This window comes from Macaca mulatta, chromosome 12 (genome assembly GCF_049350105.2).
Source record: "Macaca mulatta isolate MMU2019108-1 chromosome 12, T2T-MMU8v2.0, whole genome shotgun sequence".
Taxonomy (NCBI): domain Eukaryota; kingdom Metazoa; phylum Chordata; class Mammalia; order Primates; family Cercopithecidae; genus Macaca; species Macaca mulatta.
Genome location: NC_133417.1, coordinates 112,793,940 through 112,821,575, shown reverse-complemented (window position 1 = coordinate 112,821,575; position 27,636 = coordinate 112,793,940). Strand labels below are relative to the sequence as shown.

The 27,636-nt window shown below is 39.6% G+C and overlaps 1 protein-coding gene across 6 annotated transcripts in view; it reads right to left on the bottom strand.

The window, feature by feature from the left end:
* Positions 1-27,325, bottom strand: part of CREB1 (cAMP responsive element binding protein 1) — a 77,836-nt gene extending 50,511 nt beyond the window's left edge. For 5 of the 6 annotated variants that reach the window (XR_003721169.2, XR_013401809.1, XM_028830547.2 and 2 more), the window contains exons 1-2: positions 27,153-27,325; positions 124-245 (exon numbers count right to left, since the gene is read on the bottom strand). Coding sequence is in view for 3 of the 6 variants with exons in the window: in XM_028830547.2 (XP_028686380.1) it covers positions 124-237 (114 nt within the window). In the remaining 3 variants the exon portion in view is untranslated. 6 annotated transcript variants of the gene reach the window in all.
* Between the last annotated feature and the right edge of the window lie 311 nt (positions 27,326-27,636).

Sequence of the window (27,636 nt, the reverse complement as noted above, 5' to 3'; positions counted from 1 at the left end):
TGATATTGTAAGAATTATCTCTTGCTCATTCTATGTATATCTATGTAATAACAACTAAATTCTCTTCGAAACATATTCCTCTAGGAAGAGTCACAAACTGGAATCTCTCCACGTATTTTATACCTGGGCTAATGTGGCAATCTGTGGCTGGGCTTGAACTGTCATTTGTTGGTTTTCAGCTTCTGTTACAGCTGCATCTCCACTCTGCTGGTTCTCGGCTCCAGATTCCATGGTCATTTAGTTACCTATAATAATATGGAAGAGTGTTACAAGCACCACAGTGCTTTGTGCTTTCATGACTTTAAAGGCAAATTTCAAGTTATAAATAGGTATATACGTGGTGGTTAAGTTACCAAGTGAACTCAGAAATCTAGTTAAAATATAATGTAGCTGAATTACTGTCAAACTTGTTCAAATATGCTGAGCTATAAAAGTTCTTGTCCTTTCGAAGAAGAAAAAAACATTTCTTCTCCCTTGGCTGTTTCTTCCCAATGAGATATTACCTTGTCTAGAAATAAAAGATTCTTCTCTTACATAAATCTCCCCTACTAACAAGGAGAGGTGCAGTGGTAGCAAAATTATAATTTTTCAAAACTATACTCATCGGGTACAGAGAGATGGCAGAGAGTGGAAGTGAGCTAATGATGACAGAGTCTATTAGATATTGGCTTCATAATACCTCCCATAAGGGTATTTCCCCCCATAAGAGGAAAGAAACAGGAATTGTAAGCTACTTCCAAAAGTGATTACTAGTGGTAGGACAAAATCAGTCCGTTTCAAGCCCAAATTTTTTTTAGAGATGAGGTCTCGCTCTGTTGCCCAGACTGGAGTGCAGTAGCGTGATCACAGGTCATCTCAATCTAAAACTCCCGGACTCAAGTGATCCTCCCACCTCAGCCTCTGGAGTAGCTGAGAATACACGTGCATGGCACCATACCAGGTAATTTCAAAAGCCCAAGTTGTGGAATTTCAAGGTAGAAAGGTGGAATAAATGGCCACAGAGCCAAATCAGAGGTGCCAAACACGGAAAAAGTTAAGGCATTCTGATACCTTACTCTATGTATAGCATGCAACACTATACTGTACACATATATACATACACAGAGAAACACCTTTTATATTTTTTAATTGTAAAATTCTGTGTAAGGTAAAAATTCGTACTACTTTTTGGGCTCTGCTTTGCTAAGCACTTAGTGTATCTGTTGGGTAATCTAACACTGGATGGCAGCAAAAGTGGAGTGGAGAGCAATTCCTACCAGCAGTAGCTACTGTAAATCAAGGTTAGAGAAATCTCTGTTAACTGGGGAAACAATCCTGTCTAAAGGATTCAGGAAAACAGGCAATGTTTCTAGGGCCTGTTATAATTCAGTGTCTCGCATCTTATCTGTCAAAACAAATTTGTTAATACTGACGGACTACCTTTAGTGATTCCACAAATAACACAAAAAGCCCACGACTTTTCCAGAATATATTTCATTTATTTTACAACTCTGAAACTGATCATCAAAACTGTCACTGATCCTTGTGATCATTACACTCCACCACAATGTATTACATACTAATACATTTTGCTATCACTCATAAGGTTCTATAAAAAGAAAGTGTTTTACAAGTGACAGTTTAAAAAATGAAAATGAAAATATCTCTGTAGAAATGAATATAAATAGTTTGGAAATATCAAAATCCACAAAACACAGATGATAAGGAAAAAGATCAATAGACTTGAATACATTATTTAAAACATTCATAAAGCCACCAAGACAAGTGCACTGACCATATAATCAATAGTAATATCCAGAGATGTAGTTCAATGGTATTTGCTGTAAAATTTTTTAATCATAACAAAAAAAAACCACCTGAAAACAATTATCCATCATTAAGAGAACCATTACAAAATTGTGACAATGAAAAAATTTAATATATTGACATACTGTAAAATAGAGCCCCATTTATATTTTTAAAAAAGTAAAACAAATTGTTGTAAAGGTTTATGCATGCAAAAGGTGTGCAAGATTAAACACTAAACTATTAGCAGTAGCTCTGAAGAGAGAAATAGAATTTTGTAGAACTGTACAGAATGACTTTCACCTTTAACTCTAGACATATTTCAGTATTTTAATATTGACTGAAGTTTCTTTCTTCCCATGAGCATGGATTCAGGATTACTTGTACAATTAAACTTTAATGTCACAAGACATGTATAATATTATAAAATAATAAATCAAAACTATAATTTTGATACAAAGTTTTTAAAATCTCAGATACTTTTTATATGAAATTACCATTTTTGTTTAAATTTTGCCTATTTACCCTATATTTCTAAATTATAAAAAATAACTTAAAAAAGTATCAAATAACTCTGGTTATCACTGGTGATTAACTCACTGAGTTATATTTTGCAACCTTTTTATTTAAAAATAAAAAACTTCATTTTTAAACTAAAAATAAGACAGACATCAAATGTAACAAACAACAACAACAAAAGTTTACCTGGGCTGGGAGCGATGGCTTATGCCTGTAATCCCAGCACTCTGGGAGGCAGAGGCAGGAGTTCAAGACCAGCCTGGTCAACATGGTGAAACCTCATCTCTACTAAAAGCATAAAAACTAGCCAGGCGTGGTAGTGGGTGCCTGTAATCCCAGCTACTTGGGAGGCTGAGGCAGGAGAATTGCTTGAACCCAGGAGACAGAGGCTGCAGTGAGCTGACATGGTGCCACTTCACTTCAGCCTTGGTGTCAGAGTGTCTCAAAAAAAAAAAAAAAAAAAAAAAGTTTACCTGTAAGTTATCCATACTTTTCATCTTGAAGAAAATGGCATATAAAAACAAAAAACTAATTTCAGTAACAATAAAATAAATAAATAAATACTCTCAATGACAGTACTGAGTCAAGGTAACAAGAGCAGACATTCACAGCCAGGTGTAGTGGCTCATGCCTGTAATCCCAGCACTTTGGGAGGCTGAGGCTGGTGGATCACCTGAGATCAGGAGTTCCAGACCAGCTTGGCCAACATGGTGAAACCCTGTCTCTACTAAAAATACAAAAAATTAGCCGAGTGTGGTGGCAGGTGCCTGTAATCCCAGCTACTTGGGATACTTGGGAGGCTGAGGCAGGAGAATTGCTTGAACCCAGGAGGCGGAGGTTGTAGTGAGCCGAGATCACACCACTGCACTGCAGCCTGGGTGACAGAGCTAGACTGTTTTACCAAAAAAAAAAAAAAAAAAAAAAAACAGTAGACATTCACAATTTTTTCTCCATTTCTCCCCCTGCAAACCATCATTTTATCTAGAATGAAGATAAATACAAATGTATCATAATACCTCCTTTGTAGACAGGGTATACACAACCATTTTTAAAGGACTTTATTTCAAGCCACATTTTTAAAGCTATGCTGTCATCTGGTATGTGTAGTTTTACTCTACCATTTGATTAAACACAATCTAACGCACAGATTGATCATTTATTTCATTTTTATTTACAACACATTGAGACTACTTAATTTTTTTTGACATTTAAGGTACAGAACACCATTACAACTTTTTGTTTTGGAAAATAAAATATTACTGTATTACAATAAAGGAACAAAGCCATTAGTGAATACAAGTAAATTTTCATTACAAAGACATACTCAAAATGCTTTTCATCCTCTTCCCTCCACAACTGGATAATAATTTCTTTTTAAAACAAAGTGTGATATTTCCAATGTATAGGAGCCCAATTTAAACAACTGGTGTTTTATTATCATTTCATTCAAGCAGCCTACCAATCCTTTTTTGGGGTAGAGGATAGCCTTCTTAATTTTTATAATTTTTATCTTAAGTAGATACCAACAACTTAGGCAACAGTACAAATATAATAGTTCATCAGAAAAAGTAGGCCTTTCCTTAAAGTGCTGGTGAGAATTATTTTGGACTTTGAAAGTTTTTTGCTCTTTTTGTTTATACCCTCAGGTATAGAGAGGAGAGATGGTATAGTATCATGTGTAGAATTTTTAATTTTCCTATTTACCCAGTACCAGTCTAGCTGGCAGTGCCATAATCCAGACACATATGTGAGTTCCCAAGTGGTATGAAGGAGATTCTTAATTCACTAAACAAATGCAAAAAATAAATAATAAAAGACTGAATAATGCTATAAAATAAGAAAGAAACCAGATACATATGAACTCAGAATGTTACATGAAACATCAGGCTTGGAACATTAGAAACAGAATGTATCGTAAAGTCATAAAGTCACTTAAAATGTACTATTGGCTTGATAGTTTTGTAATTCTTGTTCTTTCAATGATTCTGTTTTTAAAATTTATTTGGCATTAAGGTTTAAGATTTGGGGGTTTTTTGGATTTATCTTAAAATTAACATAAGACTAATCCTTTAGAAACTTTGAGCTTAGGTAACAAATTTTGAAATAGTGCTATGTTTAAAAGAAACAATTTTTTAACCGATTCACAGATATGTATCATTTTGCTATAATGGTCTCTGGAATTCTACCCCTTAATATAAAAAGTAAAAAGCCAAGTGATTCTGTAGCATTATTCATTCAATCTTTAGAAAAACAAAGAATGTTGTTCTAAGTAGGTGGGAAACACAGCCTAACACTTGATGACAAGCTGGATTTGTCACCAACTGGCATTGTCTCTAGTGGTTGTTAGACAAACTAAACTTTCTGTGTTTTAATTTCTCATCTGTAAAAACAAGAGGGATGAATTAAAAAATTAAAAGATGCCTTTTTTGTGTGTGTGTGTGTGTGACAGAGTCTCGCTCTGTCGCCCAGGCTGGAGTGCAGTGGCACAATCTCGGCTCACTGCAAGCTCCACCTCCTGGGTTCATGCCATTCTCCTGCTCAGCCTTCCGAGTAGCTGGGACTACAGGCGCCTGCCACCAGGCTCGGCTAATTTAACATTTATGGTAAAGGAAGTATTTCCTTTTATTATATACTAATACATATAGCAAAGAATGACACATTGAGTAAGAGGTCACCTAGCCTCTTGATCCTGGGCAAATACAGAGATATTCTCATCCATTTGTACAATAATGAGACTGTAATACAACCTGAGATTATTAGCAGTATTTTTTTTTAAAAAGCTACAAGCCATACTTCTACCTAGTGAAGATTCTTAGTGGAGATTGTCTTTTATCTATTATGTTGCTCTGGTCATAACTGTTGTTAAGTTATTAAACAGTTAATTAACAGTCCCTTCACTTAACTTCTAAAGTTTTTTCTTTCCATTCTAGCCTCAAGAAATTTATCTGATTAGATTTCCCAATAGTAAAGGGACTTTCATATCCCATATTGTAACACTTTCATACCCCTTTCCACAGTAAAAGCGGTAGTAGATATTAAAAAGTTTAAAATGTAGTTTAGGTAAACATCTCAGCAAAGTGTCAAATGAGTGCTTCCTCGGCATTTAAAAGAAGAGACTGTGTTCAGCAATAGTCAGGAGAATGAGAGAATTCCAAAGAGGCATTAAGGATGAACACAGTATTGATAAGTTTGGGAAGAACTTTTTCTACAAGAAAAATGGAATGAGCAAAGGTTTGAATTATAGCCCTGTACAGAAACGAGTAAGTTAGTGGCTGATAAGAGACTTTGTATAGAAAACAAGGAAAAAAGATAAATGATAATAGCCACTGAGAATAAAGCAATGAACAGAAGAAATTTTAAAAACTCTGCTTTTATGTAGCTTACATTCTAGTAAACAAGTAAAACACGTAAGTCAGATGATGGGAAGCGTGTAGAAAAATAAAGCTGGGAAGAAGGTTGGAGGTTCTTAGTATTATAAAGGTTGACTATATAACCCTTATTAATAAAGTAGCATTTAAATTCATCTACTCAAGACCTGCACAGAACTATACTGAATCAGGGACAAATTCTGGCACCACTGTTTCCTTACTTAACTACCTATAGCAAGTTAACAAAAATCTTCATCAAATTACAAATTAAAGCTCATAATAGAAAGCAAGCCCATACTACCACTTTTTCTTTCAATCATTAAGCAAAAGGAAAGAATACATACTTTCACCTTAAAATATTTTGACCTTTAGGAAATGTCCCAGTCCTTATAATCATCAACATTCTAGTCCAAGTTTATGAAAAATAAACCCATCTTCCCCACAACCTAGTAAACTTTCTAAACTCCTAAATCTAGGGCAATTTTCATCCCATTTAGGATCAGAGATAACATTCAAAGAAATAAGTTGTGAATTTTGACTGTAAAGAAGAAATAATACATTAATAACTAATAGAACACATGCTATGATTAAAAACAAAAAAATAGAATGACCTCAACTAGAAGTGAGAAAAACACATTTCCCTGCACACTAACAAGTGGGCAACTCCTCCTGAACTCTCAGCAATCAAAAATTCCAGGGATTTAAGGAAATCACATGGCAGAACTCCAAAGTCTCCAAGGTAACCACAGCAAAAGGCATATTTGGGCACATGATTTTAAAACTGAATGACTATTTTGTTGTTACAGTCAGATATGTTAACTAAAAACACTCTTCATAAGTATATCTAGAAGTACCTACATGTGATACATAATTATTTCTAAATAGCTATGTTGTACCTATATTTAGTTTTTAGGGTAACTGAAAGCCTTGCTAATACATTTTTTTTTTTTTTTTTTTTTTTTTTGAGATGGAGTCTCGCTCTTTCGCCCAGGCTGGAGTGTAGTGGCACGATTTCAGCTCACTGCAAGCTCCGCCTCCCGGGTTCAAGCGATTCTCCTGCCTCAGCTTCCCGAGTACCTGGGACTACAGGCGCATGCCACCATACACTCGGCTAATTTTTTGTATTTTTAGTAGAGATGGGGTTTCACTGTGTTAGCCAGGATGGTCTCGATCTCCTGACTTCGTGATCTGCCCACTCCGGCTCCCAAAGTGTTGGGACTACAGGCCAGGCAGGCATGAGCCACCTCTCCCGGTCAAAGCCTTGCTAATACATTCTTACACCCTTCAAAATACCTTTATTTTCTAAAGTGTTATAATGTTCAGGTGCTACACAATAGACTTTAGCTTTCCAAGAATCAGTAACTATGTTGCACTGTCTACTGTTTTCCTCTACTTTTTTCCCTGCACTTTTTTTTTTTTCTTAAGTAGGGGAGGGTTGTTAACCTTAAAATACTTGTCATTTATCTTTACCATATGTCCAATCTGGGAGAACTGAGATGTATCTAATCAATACTGGAAAATTAGCAATGTTCCAGGTTTCTGATGCTAATAATAGTCTATTGGTGTTAAATATAGCACATCTTCATTGAGACCAGACAGTCAAAAAAGCATATTCAAATGTCATATGCATATACATATATGTATATATATATGTATACACTCCTCAACAGATCAACTTCAACTGAATAAACCTTAGACTAGATTAGACTGATCACACTGTAACAAAGGTTATAAATATTTTAAGGGGACAAGTTAGAGCAGGCAATGTGATAAACGAAAATAAATTGGTATCTTTATCAAGCTGAGTTTTCCCTGTGCTCCCACCAAGGTCCTTCTGCTTTAAACAGACAACAAATCCTTATTTCAGTCTCCAATCTAGACATTAGAAAGCAAGAAAAGTTATACATGAAGTTAACTCTGTGATCTGAATCTGATAAAATTTAAATTACTTATAAGACAAGAATAAAAGCATGAAAATTTGTTTACTTTTGTAAACTATGTATTAATAGAAAACACCAAAATAACCCAACCACCACCTTAACCACCAAAAAGAGGGCGATATATAGCAAAAAGGAATCTTTTTTCTTTTTTTGTGGGGGGCAGGCGAGGCGGTGCGGGGATGGAGTTTTGCTTTTGTTGCCCAGGCTGGAGTGCAATGGAGTAATCTTGACTCACTGCAACATCTGCCTCCACGGTTCAAGTGATTCTTCTGCCTCAGCCACACAAGTAGCTGGGATTACCGATGTGCACCACCACACCTGGCTAATTTTTGTATTTTTAGTAGAGACAGGTTTCACCACGTTGGCCAGGCTGGTCTCAAACTCCTGACCTTAGGTGATCTACCTGGGTCGACCTCCCAAAGTGCTGGGATTGCAGATGTGAGCCACCAGGCCTGGCCCCAGGAATCTTTTCAATATTATTTAAGAAAATAAATTCTCTGATTTATTGGATTTAACTCAGAGAAACTGTTTAAGTTCAATATTTTGTATTTTATAATTGCAGTTTTGTAATTACCAGGGTATTTGAATGCCATCCTTGATAAATAAACTTGTTTTTAAAAAATGTAGCATACCCAGGCTGGGCGCGGTGGCTCACGCCTGTAATCCCAGCACTTTGGGAGGCCAAGGCGGGCGGATCATGAGGTCAGGAGATCGAGACCATCCTGGCTAACACGGTGAAACCCCATCTCTACTAAAAATACAAAAATTAGCCAGGCGTGGTGGCGGGCGCCTGCAGTCCCAGCTACTCGGGAGGCTGAGGCAGGAGAATGGCGTGAACCTGGAAGGCAGAGCTTGCAGTGAGCCAAGATCATGCCACTGCACTCCAGACTGGGTGACAGAGCAAGACTCCGTCGCAAAAAAAAAAAAAAAAGTAGCATGCCCTATGACAAAGATATTGTTCTTGAAGGAAGTATTTAACAGATATGTGTTAGAGAAATGCCAGCCAGGCGCAGTGGCTCACACCTGTAAATCCCTGCACTTTGGGGAGGCCAAGGTGGGCAGATTACTTGAGGCCAGGAGTTTGCGATCCACCTGGCCAACATGGTGAAACCCTGTCTCTACTAAAAATACAAAAATTAGCTTGGCGTGGTAGTATGCACCTGTAATCCCAGCTACTCAGGAGGCTGAAGCACAAGAATGCTTGAACCTGGGAAGTGGGGGTTGCAGTGAGTCGAGATTGCACCACTGCACTCCTTCCTGGGTGACACAATGAATGAGACTCCATCCCCCCCAACCCAAATAAAACGTCATCTGATAAACAGAAACATACTGCACGGTTTGACAGCCATCTCAGAATATGTGACTAAATCTATAGCACCTTTCAACAAGAAGGGTGTAGTGCTTTCTTAAAGTTTTTTTTGTTTGTTTGTTTTAAATTAAGTACTTGCAAAGTTTACTTGCCTTGTTTTCCTTCAGGTAAGACTCTACTCAAGAATTTGAAACAAGTCTTCATGTATATGGCCACCAACAGACAGTGTTGCTTAGCTAAGCAGCAGCCATGACTATGCATTATTTTAGATAACATTTTTATCTCATATCTTTTCATTCCCCTTTCATTCCAAACACCCACTTAATGGGTGTTTCACAGCTTTTTACACTTTGAACATTTCTAAGAACTGATTTCACAGAAACCTCTATACATGAAGCATTACAAAATGGCTATTTGGAGCTCATTTTTTTTAAGAAAAAAGAGATTATATACTTCCTACAGTTACTTTGACAAAAGCAATTTTTATGTTGACAAAGAATGAAGCTGTCTTCAAATGTTAGTTCTGCTTTGTAAACTAGCTCAATGCTGAAACTGTAAGGACCCAAAAGTTATTATGCCCCAAAGTTAAATACGTATAGCCTACTTACATTTACTTACGAAAACCAAAGTGATTATGTCAAAATCACTACATCCAAATGGGAGATGAATGTCCAAGTGTTTTTAAAATAAGTTTATGAAGTAACATTTGTTATTTTGAATTGTTATTCTTGGTGAATTATTTACAAATTGGACATGCAAGAGTGAAAATTCAGTTTTCTTCAGGTGAGACAGACATGTTATGGGAGGAATTATAATGCAGGAATTCTGATGTTAGCTAACTTCACAGATAGAGAACAAAAGATATTAAGAGATTTGTAAGGAAAGTTCAAGACTTCAGGGTTATACCAGATAGCCTCCAATTATAAAAAGTGAGGAGTTCTCTGTAATATTTGGCAATGGAACTATGCGGACTATTATGTAATATGCTAATTAGTTTGATTACATTTTGCTTACTAGTCAAACAGCAAAGGAAAAAGCCCAAGAACTCAAAGGTACCAAGGACATACTGGACTACATTTAAAAACCAACCATGGTTAATCTATAAAACTGACAAATGGCATGCAGACAACAGTACATACTTTATGTACAGGCTTTGATTTGTTTTTTTTTTTTTTTTTTTTTTTGAGACAGGGTCTCACTCTGTCTCCCAAGCTGGAATGCAGTGGCATGATCTCAGCTCACTGCAACCTCCGCTTCCCAGGTTCAAGTGATTCTCTTGCCTCGGTCTCCCAAATAGCTGGGATTATAGGCACCCACCACCACACCTGGCTACCTTTTTTTATTTTTAGTAGAGATGGGGTTTCACAATGTTGGCCAGGCTGGTCTCAAACTCCTGACCTCAGGTGATCCGCCCACCTCAGCCTCTCAAAGTGCTGGGATTACAGGCATGAGCCACTGCGCCCAGCCTACTGTTGTTGTTTACTTTTTAATCTTAGGGTTCACTCTTGGTGTTGTACATTCTACGGACAAATGCGTAATGACATGTATCCACCATTACAGTATCATACAGCGTATTTTGCTTTATGTACAGTATTGATAAAAGACTTGCTTCAAGTTCAGGCATCTTCATCTTTAATCTTGAAAGAATCAACATAAAGTCCAACTGTCTATGTAGATGTACTGTTTATCACCAACCTGGTGGTGATTTCTGGTAAGGTCATTTTGATGACCACAATCTCATGCTATTTCTCATGTCTCAGAGGTTGGAAGTACTATCATAGTAAAGTATCAGAGTTAATAAAAACTCAAAGTAGAAAACCTTCCTTTTAAGCTTTGGACAATGAATCTAATTTCCTCAGTTAAAAAAAAATATGTTTGGTTAGGCATGGTGGCTCACACCTGTAATCCCAACACTTTGGGAGGCTGAGGTGGGCATATAACCGGAGGCTGGGAGTTTGAGACCAGCCTGGCCAACATGGAGAAAGCCTGTCTCTACTAAAAAAATACAGAATTAGCCAGGCATGGTGGTGCATGCCTGTAATCCCAGCTACTTGGGAGGCTGAGGCAGGAGAATCGCTTTAACTCAGGAGGCGGAGGTTGTGGTGAGCCGAGATCGCGGCGTTGCACTATAGCCTGGGCAGAAAGAGCGAAACTCTGTCTCCAAAAAAAAAAAATTCACTTCCTTTAATCTGTACAACTCTAAAAAGGAATTGTTCCTAACTTTTACCTTTCAAATTTATGACCCTTTAATAGGGAATCACTCATTAAACAAATACTCTGTGCCTACTACGTAGTAACGCCTACAGAGCTTTCAGCAGAACTGAAAATTACTACACAGTAATAGTCCCATACTATGGGACTATAGCATAATACATATAAGAACTTTTCTCTGGAATTAGGCCAGGCAGAGTGGCTCATGTCTGTAATCCCAGCACTTTGGGAGGCCAAGGCGGGTGGATCACTTGAGGTCAGAAGTTCGTGACTAGCCTGGCCAACATAGTGAAACCTCATCTCTACTAAAATACAAAAATTAGCCGGGCATGGTGGCACATGACTGGAGTCCCAGCTACTCAGGAGGCTGAGGCAGGAGAATCGCTTGAACCCAGGAGACAGAGGTTGTATTGAGCCGAGATCATGCCACTGCACTCCAGCCTGGGCAACAGAGTGACTCTGTCTCATTTAAAAAAAAAAAAAAAGGCCGGGCGCGGTGGCTCAAGCCTGTAATCCCAGCACTTTGGGAGGCCGAGACGGGCGGATCACGAGGTCAGGAGATCGAGACCATCCTGGCTAACACGGTGAAACCCCATCTCTACTAAAAATACAAAAAACTAGCCGGGCGAGGTGGCGGCGCCTGTGGTCCCAGTTACTCGGGAGGCTGAGGCAGGAGAATGGCGGGAACCCGGGGGGCGGAGCTTGCAGTGAGCTGAGATCACGCCACTGCACTCCAGCCTGGGCGACAGAGCCAGACTCCGTCTCAAAAAAAAAAAAAAAAAAAAAAAAAAAAAAGAACGAACGAATCTTTCTCTGAAATGCTTCTACATTGTTGGTGGTGTTAGTTCAACCATTGTGGAAGAGTGTGGCAATACCTCAAAAACCTAGAGGCAGAAATACCATTCAACCCAGCAATCCCCTTACTGGATATATACCCAAAGGAATATAAATCATTCTATTATAACAATACATGCATGCATATGTTAACTGCAGCACTATTCACAATAGCAAAGACATGCAATCAACCGAAATGCCCATCAATGATAGACTGGATATAGAAAATGTGGTACATATACACCATGGAATACTATGCAGCCATAAAGAACGAGATCATGTCCTTTGCACGAACACAGATGGAACTGGAGGCCTTTATCCTTAGCAAACTAATACAGGAACAGAAAACCAAATACTGCATGTTCTCATTTATAAGTGGGAGTTACATGATGAGAACACATGGACACTACGGTAGGGGGGTGGACAACACACACTGGGGCCTGTCAGAGGTTTGGGGGTGGGAGGAGGAAGAGCATCAGGAAGAACAGCTGGCAGATGCTGGGCTTAATACCTGGGTGATGGGATGATGTGTAGAGCAAACCACCATGGCACACGATTACCTATGGAACAAACCCGCACATCCTGCACATGTACCTCTGAACTTACAAGTTGGAAATAAAAAAGAACCTTTCTCTCAAGAGCTTACAAAAACTAATGAGAGATAAAATATGTACTATATATGAAAGAGCTTGACATGTATAAATTATTATAACTAGTTTAACTATAAAATCCTTCCAAACAAGTACTTAACACCAGTAATTTAAAACCATAAACTTCTATTTGGAAATGGTAGGAATACAATGAATTGTGGAAAAAAAGAAAGAATAGCTTCCTATTTGTGGTAATCTGATGCAGATCTGATTAAGAACATAATGAAATCAATGTATTTTTTCACGATCTTGGCTAGAATATTTACCCTAAGTGAGTTATTTATAAGTTTAAACTAGTATTACTTAAAAACAAAAATTTTGGCTGGGTGCAGTGGCTCATGCCTGTAATCCCCAGCACTCTGGGAGGCTGAGGTGGGCGGATTACAAGGTCAAGAAATCGATACCATCCTGGCCAACATGGTGTAACCCCGTCTATATTAAAAATACAAAAAAATTAACTGGGCGTGGTGGTGCGCGCCTGTAGTCCCAGCTACTCGGGAGGCTGAGGCAGGAGAATCACTTGAACCCAGGAGGCGGAGGCTGCAGTGAGCCAAGATAGCGCCACTGCACTCCCGCCTGGCGACAGACTCCATTAAAAACCAAACCAAACCAAAACAAAACCCATTAATAAAACAAAAACCCTGAAAACTTCACCAAGAGATAATGCAGTACTACAAGAGTGATGAAGACTACGCCTTACTTAGTGTGAGTTTCTACACAGTAAATACATCACTTAAATTCTCCAGGACTCAGTAAATACATCACTTAAATTCTCCAGGACTCAGTAAATACATCACTTAAATTCTCCAGGACTACTCACTCCCCCTTCATAGGTAAATGTTTGTAACTGTGAATTTCCCAAATATGGTAGAGTGTATGAGTTATACACTACAATCACATAGTCATTATAATACATTCTCTCATAATAAATAATAAATTCTTGATTCATAGTTACAATTGGGCCTCCATATCCAAAGATTCAGCATCTGTGGATTCAACCAACTGCAGATCGAAGATGTCTGGGGGAAAAAAAATCCCCAAAGTCCCAAAAGTAAAGCTTGAATTTGCTGCATGCTGAGTCCTATATTGAACCCATGAGAGTCAAGTGATGGGCAGGCACTATATAAGGTATTATAAGTAATCTAGAGATGATTTAAAGTATATGGGAGGACATTATCGGTTATATGCAAATACTATGCCACTTTATATAATAGGGACTCAAGCATCTGTGGATTTGGTACCTAAGGAGGTCCTGGAACCAATTCCCCATTGATACCAAGGGACAACTGTGCTTTAAATTAAAATGTTTCACTCAAAATTATTTCTCGATTTTCATCTTTGCTTCTTTCATCTGTCACTACAAACTGAAGGATATGGACACAGAATAAAGGGAAGGCCTGAGGTAGCTGGATTGTAACTTCAAATACACATTAGTAGCTTTAGTTATTTTTCATTAAATAATGGTATCTTGTTTGCCTGGGCTTTCACAGAGATCACGGAGATATTTTTTAAATGTTTATAATAATTAAACAAGAATTTATGATGTACAAAATATAACACCAAAACACAAACAATAAAAGAAAAATTAGATGAACTGGAAATCATAAAAATTAAAAACTTTTGTGCTTCAAGAGACACCATCAAGAAAATGAGGAAAACCCACAGGAGAAAATTTTTGTAAATCATATATCTGACAAGAGACTTGTATCCAGAACAATAAACAACTACAAAAGCCAACCCAATTTTAAAATGTGCAGAAGATCTGAACAGAAATTTTCCCAAAGATATACAAATGGCCAAATCAGCACATGAAAAGAAGCTTCATATCATTAGTCATGAGGGAAATACAAATCAAAACCAAACTGAGCTACCTCTTTGCACTCAGCAGAATGGCTATAATTAAAAAAACAAAACAAAAACAAAAATCCCAAACCCCCCAAAACAGATAATAACAAGTGTTAATGAAGATGGGGGAAAATTCAAACCCTCATACACTGCTGGTGGTGCAGTAGATTGGAAAACAGTCCGGCAGTTCCTTAAATGGTTAAACACAGTTACCATAAAATTCCATTCCTGAGTATATACTCAGAGAAATGAAAGCAAGTCAACATAAATGAATATTTATGGCAGCATTACTCATAACAGTCAAAAAGTCCAAATGTCCATGAACTCCACAAATAAAATGCTGTATATCCATAAACTGGACTATTATTTGGCAATAAAAATGAATACTGATACATACTACAACATGAATAAACCTTGAAAATATTATGCTAAATAAAGGCAGCACATCACAATGGACAGTAGGCTATATGATTCCACTTATACACAATGTCCAGAATAGGCAAACCTATAGAGACAGAAAGGAGATTAGTGGTTGCCTAGGGCTGCAGGTATGGGGAGATTAAGAGGTGATGGCTAAGAGATGTGTAGGTTTCTTTTAGGGGTAATGAAAATGTCCTAAACTGATTGTGGTAACAGATGCACAACTTTGTGAATATACTGAAAACCACTGAATTGTACACACCAAATGGGTGTATTGTATAGTATGTGAATTATATTTCAATAAAGCTATTTTAAAAAGTATCTATGATGTCCAATTTTTAACAATAATACAGTCATGTGTCACTTGATGGTAATATGTTCTGAGAAATGCATCATTAGCTAATTTTGTTGCAAAAACAAAACCTAGATGGTATAGTCTGCTATGTACCAAGGCTACATAGTATAGACTACAAACCCATACAGCATGTTATTGCAATGAATACTGTGGGGAAATGTAACACAATGGTAAGTATTTGTTATTGAAACATATCCAAACATAGAAAAGGTACAGTAAAAATAAAAGATATATAAAAGATAAAAAATGGTACACCTGTACAGGGTGCTTATCACAAATGGAGCTTGAAGGACTGGAAGTTGGTCTGGGTGAATCAGTGTGAGAATGTGAAGGCCTACAACATTACTGTACACTACTGTAGACTTCATATGCACTGTACACTTAGGCTATACTTTTTTTTTTTTTTTTCCTGAGACGGAGTCTTGCTCTTGTCACCCAGGCTGGAGTGCAGTGGCGCAATCTTGGCTCACTGCAACCTCCGCCTCTGGGTTCAAGCTATTCTCCTGCCTCAGCCTACTGAGTAGATGGGATTACAGGAGCCTGCCACCACACTCGGCTAATTTTTGTACTTTTAGTAGGAACAGGGTTTCGCCATGTTGGCCAGGCTGGTCTCGAACTCCTAACCTCAGGTGATCCACCTGCCTTGGCCTCCCAAAGTACTGGGATTACAGGCGTGAGCCACCGTGCCCATCCAGGCTACACTAAATTTATATAAACAACATTTTCTTTCATCAGTAATACATTAACCTTAGCTTCCTGTAACTTCATATGCTTTTTAATTTTTTTAACTTTTTGACTTTTTTGTAATAACACATAGCTTAAAACACAGATACATTGTACAGCTGTATAAAAGTATTTTTTCTCTAAAGGGATTTTAAGTGAAAGCAAGTTTATTAATAAAGTAAAGCAAAAAAAGAATCTAATGCTTTTTGCTTTTTTTTTTTTTACTTTTTAATTTTTTGTTCAACTTTATTTTGTTTTATTTTTTTTGACACAGGGTCTCACTGTGTCACCCAGGCTGGAGCGCAGTGGCACAGTATCAGCTCGCTGCAACCTCTGCCTCCTGGGTTCTCCTGCCTCGGCCTTGAGAGGAGCAGGGATTACAGGCATGCACCACCAAGCCCAGCTAATTAATTTTTGTATTCTCTGTAGAGACGGGGTTTCGCCATGTTGCCCAGGTTGGTTGAAACTCCTGGGCTCAAGCAACCCACCTGCCTCAGTCTCCCAAAGTGCTAGGATTACAGGCGTGAGCCACCATCCGCGGTCACTTTTTAAAATTTTTTGTTAAAAAGACATTCACACACACATTAGCTTAGGCCTACACAGGGTCAAGATCGTCAATATCACAGCCTTCCACCTCCACATCTTGTCTCACTGGAATGTCTTCAAGGGGCAATCACTTGCATGGAGCTGTCATCTCCTATGGTAACAATGCCTTCTTCTGGAATACCTATAAAAGTTCTTCTTAATAGGTTTGTTTACACTAGCACGGGACCACTGTTGTATATGCAATCTGTCATTCACCAAAACGTTCTTACAAGGAGAAGGACTGGGAGTCAGGAAATCTACATCTCAGCCCAATTCATCATTTTATTCCTCTGTTTATACCTTATCTTCTCTTATGTGAAACTCAAAGCTCCCTGCCTCATACTCAGCATTCCTCATAATGTAGATCTATAATCTAATACTTTCTTCACCAATTTATGAGTATGTCAAGTTCATTGTATGTCCATATCTTCATTTTGTTGTCCTTTCCACTACCTAGAATACACTCCATTCTATCTGTACTTATCTAAGTTCTTTAGTATTCAACGTAAATTCTACTTTTCCCACAAAACTTTTCCTCACTAAGCCCCTTCTCTTCTGAACTCTATAGCTCTTCAAGATAGCAAAAATTATGTCATGTATTCTGGCACATATAAATCATTCTATCTTATACTATTTCATCATCCCCACTATACCATAAGATTCTTGAGGGTAGGAGCCGTATAGTCAGGCTTTAGGCAGGCTTTATTGCTTATATCAACTAGAACAATCTTCATTTAATACCTAGGTATTTTTATGAATACCTAACTGAATAAATTTTCTTGTGATTATTTCACCAACTATAATAAAGTCAATGGTCAATAAATCTTCACTGAATAAATGATTGATAAATGGCAATACATAAAGTCAAAGTGTTACTACTGATCACAGTAAACGATAGAGCTACTACTGATACTTATTATAAGAAAATGACTCCCTTTCAAGAGTACAAATAGGGCTGGGTGCGGTGGCTCACTCCTGTAATCCCAGCACTTTGGGAGGCTGAGGTGGGCAGATCACTTGAGGTCAGGAGTTGGAGACAAACCTGGCCAACATGGTGAAATCCCATCTCTACTAAAATACAAAACACACACACACACACACACACACACACACACACACACACACACACATTAGCTGGGTATGGTGGCACGTGCTTGTAATTCCAGCTACTTGGGAGGCTGGGGTGGCAGAATCGCTGGAACCCAGGAGTCGGAAGTTGTAGTGAGCCGAGATCACACCACTCCTTTCCAGACTGGGAGACAGAGCAAGACTCTTCTCAAAAAAAAAAAAAAAGAGTACAAATAATTCAGAATAATCTACAATTTTCACTTCAGCAGTGAAAAGGTATTTCTGTGTCCTCTACTGCCAACTACTTACTTATACCAACAGGGATAACACCCCTCAAAAATAATGGTTAACCTTGGGTAAATTACAAACATTTTTAGTTACTTCTATACTGTCATACAATTATAACCAAAAACTTACAAGCAGATAACCAGATCCTTAGAAATTCACTTAAAATTGATGAAAGAAATGTCTTCGTTTCAGAGACCATTCACTAATCTTTGGGGAAAGACACATTCTATCATCATTGGTATGTGTCAACTTTCAGATCCATTCTACTCCTAAACTATTTTATTAATAATTCCCCATTTAACTCTTTAATCAAATGTCACTTCTCTTCTTTCAGAAAAAACTCACCATCAATTCCTCAGACCTCATTCTCTCCAAACCTTGCCCCTTTTAAGATTATTTTTTAGAGATCCTAGAATCATTCGAGAGGGAGAAAACCGAAAGGGTGTTTTTCATCTTTGTTCACGCAGCTAGTCTCACGGTAAACTCCTTTATCACCTTATTTCAACCCTAAGAAAAGGCAACTTAGGCACTTAGTTCATCAAGGAGTACTACTGTTTATTTTTTATTTTAGAAGTTGAGATTGTGTATCTAGCTTCAAGAATTTTTTACTACATAGTAATTTTTCATCATTGGAGATGTATAATGCATGTATTAAATTATAGGTAAAAATTTTTTTTTTTTTTTTTTTTTTGAGACAGAATCTCGCTGTCGCCCAGGCTGGAGTGCAGTGGGGCGATCTTGGCTCATTGCAAGCTCCACCTCCTGGGTTTGTGTCATTCTCCTGCCTCAGCCTCCTGAGTAGCTGGGACTACAGGCACCCAGCACCACGCCCAGCTAATTTTTTGTATTTTTAGTAGAGACGGGGTTTCACCGTGTTAGCCAGGATGGTCTCGATCTCCTGACCTCGTGATCCGCCCACATCAACCTCCTAAAGTGCTGGGATTACAGGCTTATAGGTAATTATTCATCACTGGAGAAACTGCCTTCTTATCTATTGGAATAAATGCCAGAATATGTTTTTCTAAGCGACCCTCTTTCTGGTAGCCTAGAAGACAAATAAGCAAACATCTGCGCAAAATATAATACAGGGTGAGCATCCCTAGTAAAACATCCAAAATCTGACACTTTTTAAGCACTGACATGATGCCATGAAAAATTCCACACCTGACCTCATGTAACAGGTCACAGTCAAAACTGTTTCATGCACAAAATTATTAAAAATTTTGTATAAAATTACCTTCAGGTTATGTGTATAATGTGTATATGAAACAAATTTCATGTTTAGACTTGGGTTCCATCCCCAAGATAGCTCATTATGTATGTATACGCAAATATTCTAAAATCTGAAAAAAACCCAAAATTGGAAATACTTCTGGTCCCAAGAATTTCAGATAAAAGATTTTCAACCTGTAAAATCTATTTTCATAGGGCTTTGTCTGGCAGAGCTTAAAAGGAGAGAGATGGCAAAACAAAAAACAACAAAAAATGACAACAAAAAACCCAGTAGATGAGATAAGAGTATGTATATATTAAGGGGAGTCAGACATTCTGAATGTGAAGAAAAACTAATGTCTATTCTTATTTAAGTTTTGTCTCAAAAACCTACATTTTACCGATGTGATAAAACCACACCTTCTACTTACAACTTCAGCAAGCTGACCAGTATCTGGCTCTTCTATAATGACTGAACTAGCATATTGGAAAGAAAAAAAACCAGGTTCACATGATCAGTTTGTTGCTTTAATGATCTTTGCCTCCACTCCAAGAGTCAATCTACTGACGATTCCACTACACTGTGGGAAATCATTTAACTCTGGTAGTCTACAGACAGGTATGTTCCAGATAAAAAATGTTCTGCCTTTACACATTTCAATGATCTACCCCACCCCCATCCCCAAATATGTGAAGAAAAGCACTCTTGTAGGCTGGGTGTGGTGGCTCATGCCTGTAATCCCAGCACTTTGGGAGGCAGAGGCGGGTGGATCACGAGGTCAAGGAGATCGAGACCATCCTGGCCAACATGGTGAAACCCTGTGTCTACTAAAACACAAAAAATTAGCCCGGCATGGTGGCCGGTGCCTGTAATCCCAGCTACTTGGGAGGCTGAGGCAGGGGAATTGTTTTAACTCAGGAGGCAGAGGTTGCAATGAGCTGAGATCGTACCACTGCACTCCGACCTAGCAACAGAGCAAGACTCTGTCTCAACAACAACAAAAAGCACTTTGCAAACATTTTAATCATTTAGCAGGTACAAATAGCACATAGTAATATTTTATTTATGAGACAGCATCTTACTCTGTCACCCAGAGTGGAGTTCAGTGGCATGATATTGGCTCAGTGCAACCTCTGCTTCCAGGGCTCAAGCAATTCTCCTGCCTCAGCCTCCCAAGCAGCTGGGATTACAGGCTTATACAACTATGTCCAGATAATTTTTGTACTTTTAGTAGAGATGGGGTTTCACCATCTTGGCCAGGCTGGTGTCAAACTCCTGACCTCAAGTGATCCACCTGCCTCAACCTCCCAAAGTGCTGGGATTACAGACGTGAGCCACTGCGCCTGGCCAAATAGCACATAGTAGTATTTTAAATCAAATATTAGTAAAACCTCAAAGCAGTATTCTTACATTAAAAAGTTTGGCATATATGATCAATGCATAACCACCACCTTGGGAATACAAAAAACGAACTATACCATGACAGTTTTTTTTTTTTTTTAAGACGGAGTTTCACTTTTATCCCCCAGCCTGGGGTACAATGGTGCAATCTCAGCTCACCGCAACCTCTGCGTTCCAGGTTCAAGTGATTCTCCTGCCTCAGCCTCCTGAGTGGCTGGGATTGCAGGTACCCGCTCCCATGTCCGGCTAATTTTTGTATTTTTAGTAGAGACAGGGTTTGAGCATGTTGGCCAGGTTGGTCTCGAACTCCTGACCTCAGGTGATCCATCTGCCTCAGCCTCCCAAAGTGCTGGGATTACAGGCGTGAGCCACGGTGCCTGGCCCATGACAGCTTTACTTAATGATGCTTTTTGCAAAGAGATTTGTGTCCTTGCTGCTAATTATTAATCACTTTTTGAGTTTAATCAACTTTAAAAAGTCATAGTGTATATATTTTAAAGATAAATACAAACAGCACGTATATTTAAAATGTACTACAGCATTCAGACATGGTGGCTCACGCTTGTAATTCCAACTCTTTGGGAGGCTGAGGCAGGCAGATCGCTTGAGCTCATGAGTTCGAGACCAGCCTGGGCAATAGGGCAAAACCCTGTCTGTACAAAAAATACAAAAAATTAGCCGGGCCTGGTGGTGCGCGCCTGTTGTCCCACCCACTCAGGAAGCTGAGGTGGGAGGATAGCTTGAGCCAGGAAACAGAGGTTGCCGTGAGCCAAGTGTGCACCACTGCACTCCAGCCTGGGTGATAGAGACAAATCTTGCCTCAAAAAAAAAAAAAAAAAAAAAAAAGTAAAGTACTATAGCTTAACACTGTTTCAAAAAGCTAGAGAAAAAAAAAAAGGTAGTAAAACTTATTTTGTGCTTTGGCTGAAATACGTATTACTTGGTCCAACTGGTTGACCAAAGGTTTACACAGGGGGAAAAAACCATTTATACAGTAAAGTTTATCATCTCAGCAATCATATAGGTGAATCTCACTATTTTTAAATTTAGGTACAAAATATAAAACTCATATTACATTAAGAAATACTAGAAAATCAAGGTAAGTTAACAAGTATGTAAAAAATAAATGAATGCAGGGAGAAATCTAATATAGTAATCAGCCTTACTGGGTAATAATATCCCATGAGCTGTCTGTTAAAAAAACGCAAAAAACACTGGACTATATGGAATGTTCTTTCTCATTAAGATAGAAAGCTACAAAAACCTTTTTGGCCAAAATAATAATTGAAATAAGTAGTCTGTTTAGAAGTGTAAGAACCTCAACAAAAAGAGTTAAATTCACCTCGTGAGTTAACTCTTAACCTGGCTTGCTTGCCTCCTCATGTACATTTTGATCATTTTACTAAAACTTTTAAAAACTGGAGCTAAACAGGAAATGAGGACCTTTAAATAACAATTTCCTGTCACAAACTATTTTTCATTCAAATAAAAAGTTTTTCATTTAAAGAAATAAAGACAAGATGGCAGTTTCCCTTAGTTTAACAGGTCATGTAAGACCTAAAAGTAAAATCAGCTCACTAACTGGTTAATAAAGTCTACTTACATAATAAAATGCCTCAAATTATATGTTAAAAAATGAAGAAGCTCTTTATGTGCTGATACAAAATTGCTAAGTTTAAGGCATGTTGAATAGTGGGGGGAAAGCATGATATAGGAGAGTGTATACACCGTATGCTACCATTTGTACAAAAAGGGGGAGACAGGACATACATATTTGCTCGTGTTTGCATAAAACACCTCTTAAAGGACATATAAAAAATTGCTAACACTTAGGTAACAGGGCAAGAGAATGTAGGGCATTTTGCTGTATTATATTTTGAATTACAGATCATCTGAATGAATTACTTATTCAAAAAACCAAATTGGAAATATAAAAAATATACTCCTCACTTCACCAAAGGTGATCCCTTTTTCCTTTGACTACTTTCTTTTGACACATAATTTGTCTTAGTCACTGTGTCTCCAACAGTTCCTGAGGGTAGAGATAAGACAATGTAATTCATCTTTGGATTTGTTGTAGCTTCTGATCCACTGTATTACATATAGTAATAATAAATAATTTAAAAAGTAACAGGCCGGCTGGGCGTGGTGGCTCACACCTATAATCCTAGGCATTCAAGACCAGCCTGACTAACACGGTGAAACCCTGTCTCTAATAAAAATACAAAAATTAGCTGGGCGTGGTGGTGCATGCCTGTAGTTCCAGCTACTAGGGAGGCTGAGAAAGAAGAATCACTTGAATCCAGGAAGCAGAGGTTGCCATGAGCTGAGATTGTGTCACTGCACACCAGCCTGGGCAACAGAGCGAGACTCTGTCTCAAAAAAAATTAAAAGAAAAAAACCTTGTCAACACTTGAGCACTTGACACTTGTACAACGCCTGGAACTTAGTATGTATTACTTTATAGTTAATCCCCACAATTCTGAGGTAGTTATTCTACATTGATCAGAAAGGAAAGTGAGGTATCCAGAAGTTAAGATAACTTGCCTAAGGGCCCACAGGTAGGAAGTTAAAACAAAGCTTAAGGGACTAGCTATCATTAGTTGTAGCCCTAAGGTACTTTATGTTTATCTCACAATCTTATGAAATAAGTAGTAGTATTCTAATTTTACATATAAGGAAACTGAGGCTGACAAAGATTAAGAAACTTCCTTTAGGACACAAAATTCCTTTAGAGTAGGTACAGGAGAGTAGTGGCAATGCTTGCATTCAGACGTAGGCCTGTGATTCCAAACCTCATGCTCTTTCAACTACATTCTCTGTCACAGTGAGTGCTAAATAAATATTTGAATTACCATAAACTGTTGTCTCAAGTGATACTGCCGTAGAGATGAGTTCACATATGGGTAAGAAAAAGAAAATTCCTGCATTTTTCTATCTTGACATCTTACTACACTCTTAAATTTAGATTTGAGCTCTATTCAATAAAGAAGCCATCAAAGTTACACCATATATCAAGATATTTGCAAAACTATGTCACAAGCTGGCTGTAAACAAGTTTATGTAACTGATATCTGATAAGCTATTTATGGAATAAATGAAACTATAAATTTTGGTAATATACTGTAAGCATTAGGTTAAAAATAAATAATTTTCCCTACTGTTATAAAAAGGAGAAAAAATTTAAAAACAGGTGAAGAAGACACATACTTGGTTTTACTATAACCCCATAACCTTACTGTACCCAAACAACAAAACCAAATGTCTTAGAATGAGAGAGAAATAAAGCTACTTCTCTATGAAGAAACCAAAACTTCTAATAATGAGACCTAATCAGGCATATGAGTTTCAGAAAGTAGAAAAAGAAAGGTGCCATTTTTATGGATCAGGTTTCTAAGTTTCTTCAGGCTCTTTATGTAGGGGGGGAAAAATTCATTCAAAACAGGTAACACTTAAGTTTTAAATTCCCAAAGAAGTGTTCTTTTAATATTCTTCAAGCAAATTCTGTCAAATAATTTATTAGCTTTCTAAATGCAGGTGTTCATGGGGGAAAAAAAAAAAAGATTCAAGTGGATCCAGCTGTAATTTTTACCGATGGCTGGAACAGTGGAGAAGTACAATTTAGTCACATGTTCCAGGTGAATGTTCACAATATTAATGAATATAAAAGTTTGAAGTTCCACCTGGAATTGCTAAGAATCACAAATTATGAATGTATAAATAATAAAATACGCTGGGCAAGGTGGCTCACACCTGTAATCCCAGCACTTTGGGAGGCCGAGGCAGGCGGATCACAAAGTCAGGAGTTCGAGACTAGTCTGGCCAACATGGTGAAACCCCGTCTCCACTAACACAAAAATTAGCCGGGTGTGGTGTCCTGCGCCTGTAATCCCAGCTACTCGGGAGGCTGGGGCCGGAGAATCTCTTGCACCCGGGAGGCGGAGCTCGCAGTGAGCCGAGACCGCCCCACTGCACTCTAGCTTGGGCAACAAGGGCGAAACTCCATCTCAAAAGAATAAATAAAAATTAAAATAAAAAATACAATTTAAAATATCTCTTGGGCAAGACTGAAGAAAGAACGTATCAGTAAACAATTTTTTTTTTTTTTTTTGAGATGGAGTCTCGCTGTGGCCTGGCTGGAGGGCAGTGGGGCAATCTTGGCTCACTGCAATCTCCGCCTCCTCAGCTACCCTAGTAGCTGGGATTACAGGCATACGTCACCACACTCAGCTTTTTGTATTTTCAGTAGAGACGGGGTTTCACCATGTTGGCCAGGATGGTATCGATCTCTTGACCTCGTGATCTGCCTGCCTCGGCCTCCCAAAGTGCTGGGATTACAGGCGTGAGCCACCGCATTCGGCCATCAGCAAACAATTTTTTAAAAATCTCACAAATGAAGAGTCGTATATTCTTTTTGTTTGTTTGTTTTTGAGACGGAGTCTTGCTCTGCTGCCCAGGCTGGAGTGCAGTGGCACAATCTCAATTCACTGCAACCCGAGCCTCCCGAGTAGTTGGGATTACAGGCGCGCACCACCACACCCAGCTAATTTTTGTATTTTTAGTAGAGATGGGGTTTCATCATGTTGGCCAGGCTGGTCTTGCACTCCTGACCTCAAGTGATCTGTCCTCCTCAGCCCCACAACATGCTGGGATTACAGGCCCTAGCCACCGCACCCGACTTACATTCTTAACAAACAAACAAACAAACAAACAAACAAAAATCTACTCAACTGATACTGGCTTGCAGAACATCATAAAGGAAAAATGGTAACTCACCATTATCAATATAATTTTTTCAGTGTTTGAAAATAAAATCATTTTCCCAATCTTTATAGAAAACCTCCCTTTACCGCATCTTCTTAAGTTTCTTGTAAATGACAAATTGCTAATGTGGTCTTTTAAAGAGAAGCAATACAACAAAGCACGTTTTGGAAAAGTGACTAGGATACAGAAAAATAAGACAGTGCTTCTGGTGCCAATCAGTATTTGTTCCTAACCAGAAGGTTTGTACGTGTCGATCACAATGCAATCATACAGTGACAGACAAGTATTTTTAAAACAAACTTGTTCGTCTTTTGCACCACCTAAAATAACTGTTTGGGGCTTTACTTTTAAATCAGGAAATGAGCCATAAATGTAAAATATTTCAATAGGCAGCAATCAAAAGTATCTTCTACTAAACCTTCAGAAGGCAGACGCCAGCTGAGGTTAGAATTATAACTTGGGATGATATTACAAACTTAAATAGGTCATACCGCATGTCCTTTAAAAATTCTTTTAATTTTTAATGTGTCAATGATTTTTCTGCTGTCCTCTTTTCCCAACAGGCGAAGAAAAAATACAGCTTGTGGCTTAAACTGGCAATCTCAAGACGGGGGTTACCTACTGCATGAGAGAGAAATAATGGATACTTTAAAGTCTATTTTTAGAAGTAGTATTAAATCTCTCATTAAAGTTCACGAAGAAATTCGTGGGAAATATGGTAGGGGGAGTGGGACAGGGTGAGGGGAGATCCAGATAACTCAAACGCGGTTGGCAAGGTTGCACCCCGCGAAATGATGTAAAACAAGAGTACATCGGCTGATAATTCGTTTCAACGAAGTGTTTCAGAATGATAGACCTCGAGTAATGATTACCTTATTGAAAAGGGTTAAAACCGAAACTGTTTTCAAACGCCAGCTTCCCTTTTATAAGATCCCAACAGTTTAAAAAGTTATTATGTTTTTCTTAGCACCCTCTTTCTCCCAAAAAGCATGCATTTCCATGACTACTGACTTTAAAAAAAAAAAAAAAAAAAAAAAAGCAAGGGGGTGAAGGAGTAAAAAATTTCCCCCCAAAACACAAGCTCTCATCTCTCAACTAAGCAGCACAGGGCAGAAAGCAGCATTTCCTCAACGGTGTGGGAGCGGAGGGGAAAGGGCATGAATAAAATACAGCACGAGAGGAAACCTTGGGTTTCGAACTTTATTGCACAAAGAGTGGAGAGAAGAGTAGGTCAGACGTTGCAGCTCTTCCCCTTGCGAAGCGGGCATGGCAGACACCGAGGCCACTGGGAAGGCAGCAGGCACCTTCACCTCCTCTGCCCTCAACTGTCGCCTTCTTCCTCCTCCACCCCCCACCGGCACCTAGGCGGCGGCTGCCCCGGAGGCCAGGCCGGGTCGGGCCGGGGGCGAGGCGGGCGGCGGGGGCCGGACGAGCGAGCGGCGCGGGGGGCAGCGCCGGGCCGAGCGGGCGGCCTCCCCCGGGGCGGCTCCGGGCTCCCGGCTCCGCGCCCGGCCCGGCGGCGGCGGCGGGAACGCGGGCGCCAGCTCGCCGCGGCCGGCCGCCCGCACACACCCCCGGCCGCCGGCTCCCACCCCGCCCGCCGCCCGCCGCCCGCCGCCCCCCGCCATGAGCGCCGCCGCTGGCTGCAGGCAGAGTCGCTGCCGCCCCGGCCGCCGCTGGCTCCAGTCCGCCGCCATTATTCTTTGTTCGCTGCGAGCGGCGGCGATGTTGTGGGGCTCGGGCGGAGGCTCCATCTTTACCGCGGCCCCTCCTGCGAGGGGAAGGCCCCAAGCGCGGGTGTCCGGCGCCTCCCCGTCCCCCCTCCGTCCCCCCGGCTCTCTCTGGCTCCTGCCTCCTCCTCCTGCTCCTCTTACCGGTGGTACAAGCTCCTCCGTCACTGCTTTCGTTCACGGCCCGGATCTCGCTGGAGTTTTATTCTCTCCCCCACGTAACACACCGCGTCAAACTACACCTCCGCCGCGTCACTCACCAACACTCCGCTTCTCCCAGCCGCCCGGGCCACAGGCAGCAGCAGCCGCCGCCGACTGAGGAGCCGCAGCCAGGGAGCCAGCCAGCGCCGCCCAGTGCCGAGTGCGCAGCGGCCGCGCACGGAAACAGCCGAGCTGGGCCCGGAGCAGCTCGAGCGGCCCCGCCCCCGCGCTGGGGACGGAACTTGCCGAAGGCCTTCGGGTTTCTTCGCGCGAGGCGGACGGGTTCCGCCGGGAGAGGGAAGGCGAAGGCGGGCTGAGCCCGGCGCCGGGAGGAGTGGTCTAAACCCCAGCGCGGCGTTCGGATCGATAAAGCTGGCGGCGGAAATTTGAAGGAGGAAGCGGGGTTTGTGTGTGGCCCAGTAGGGGA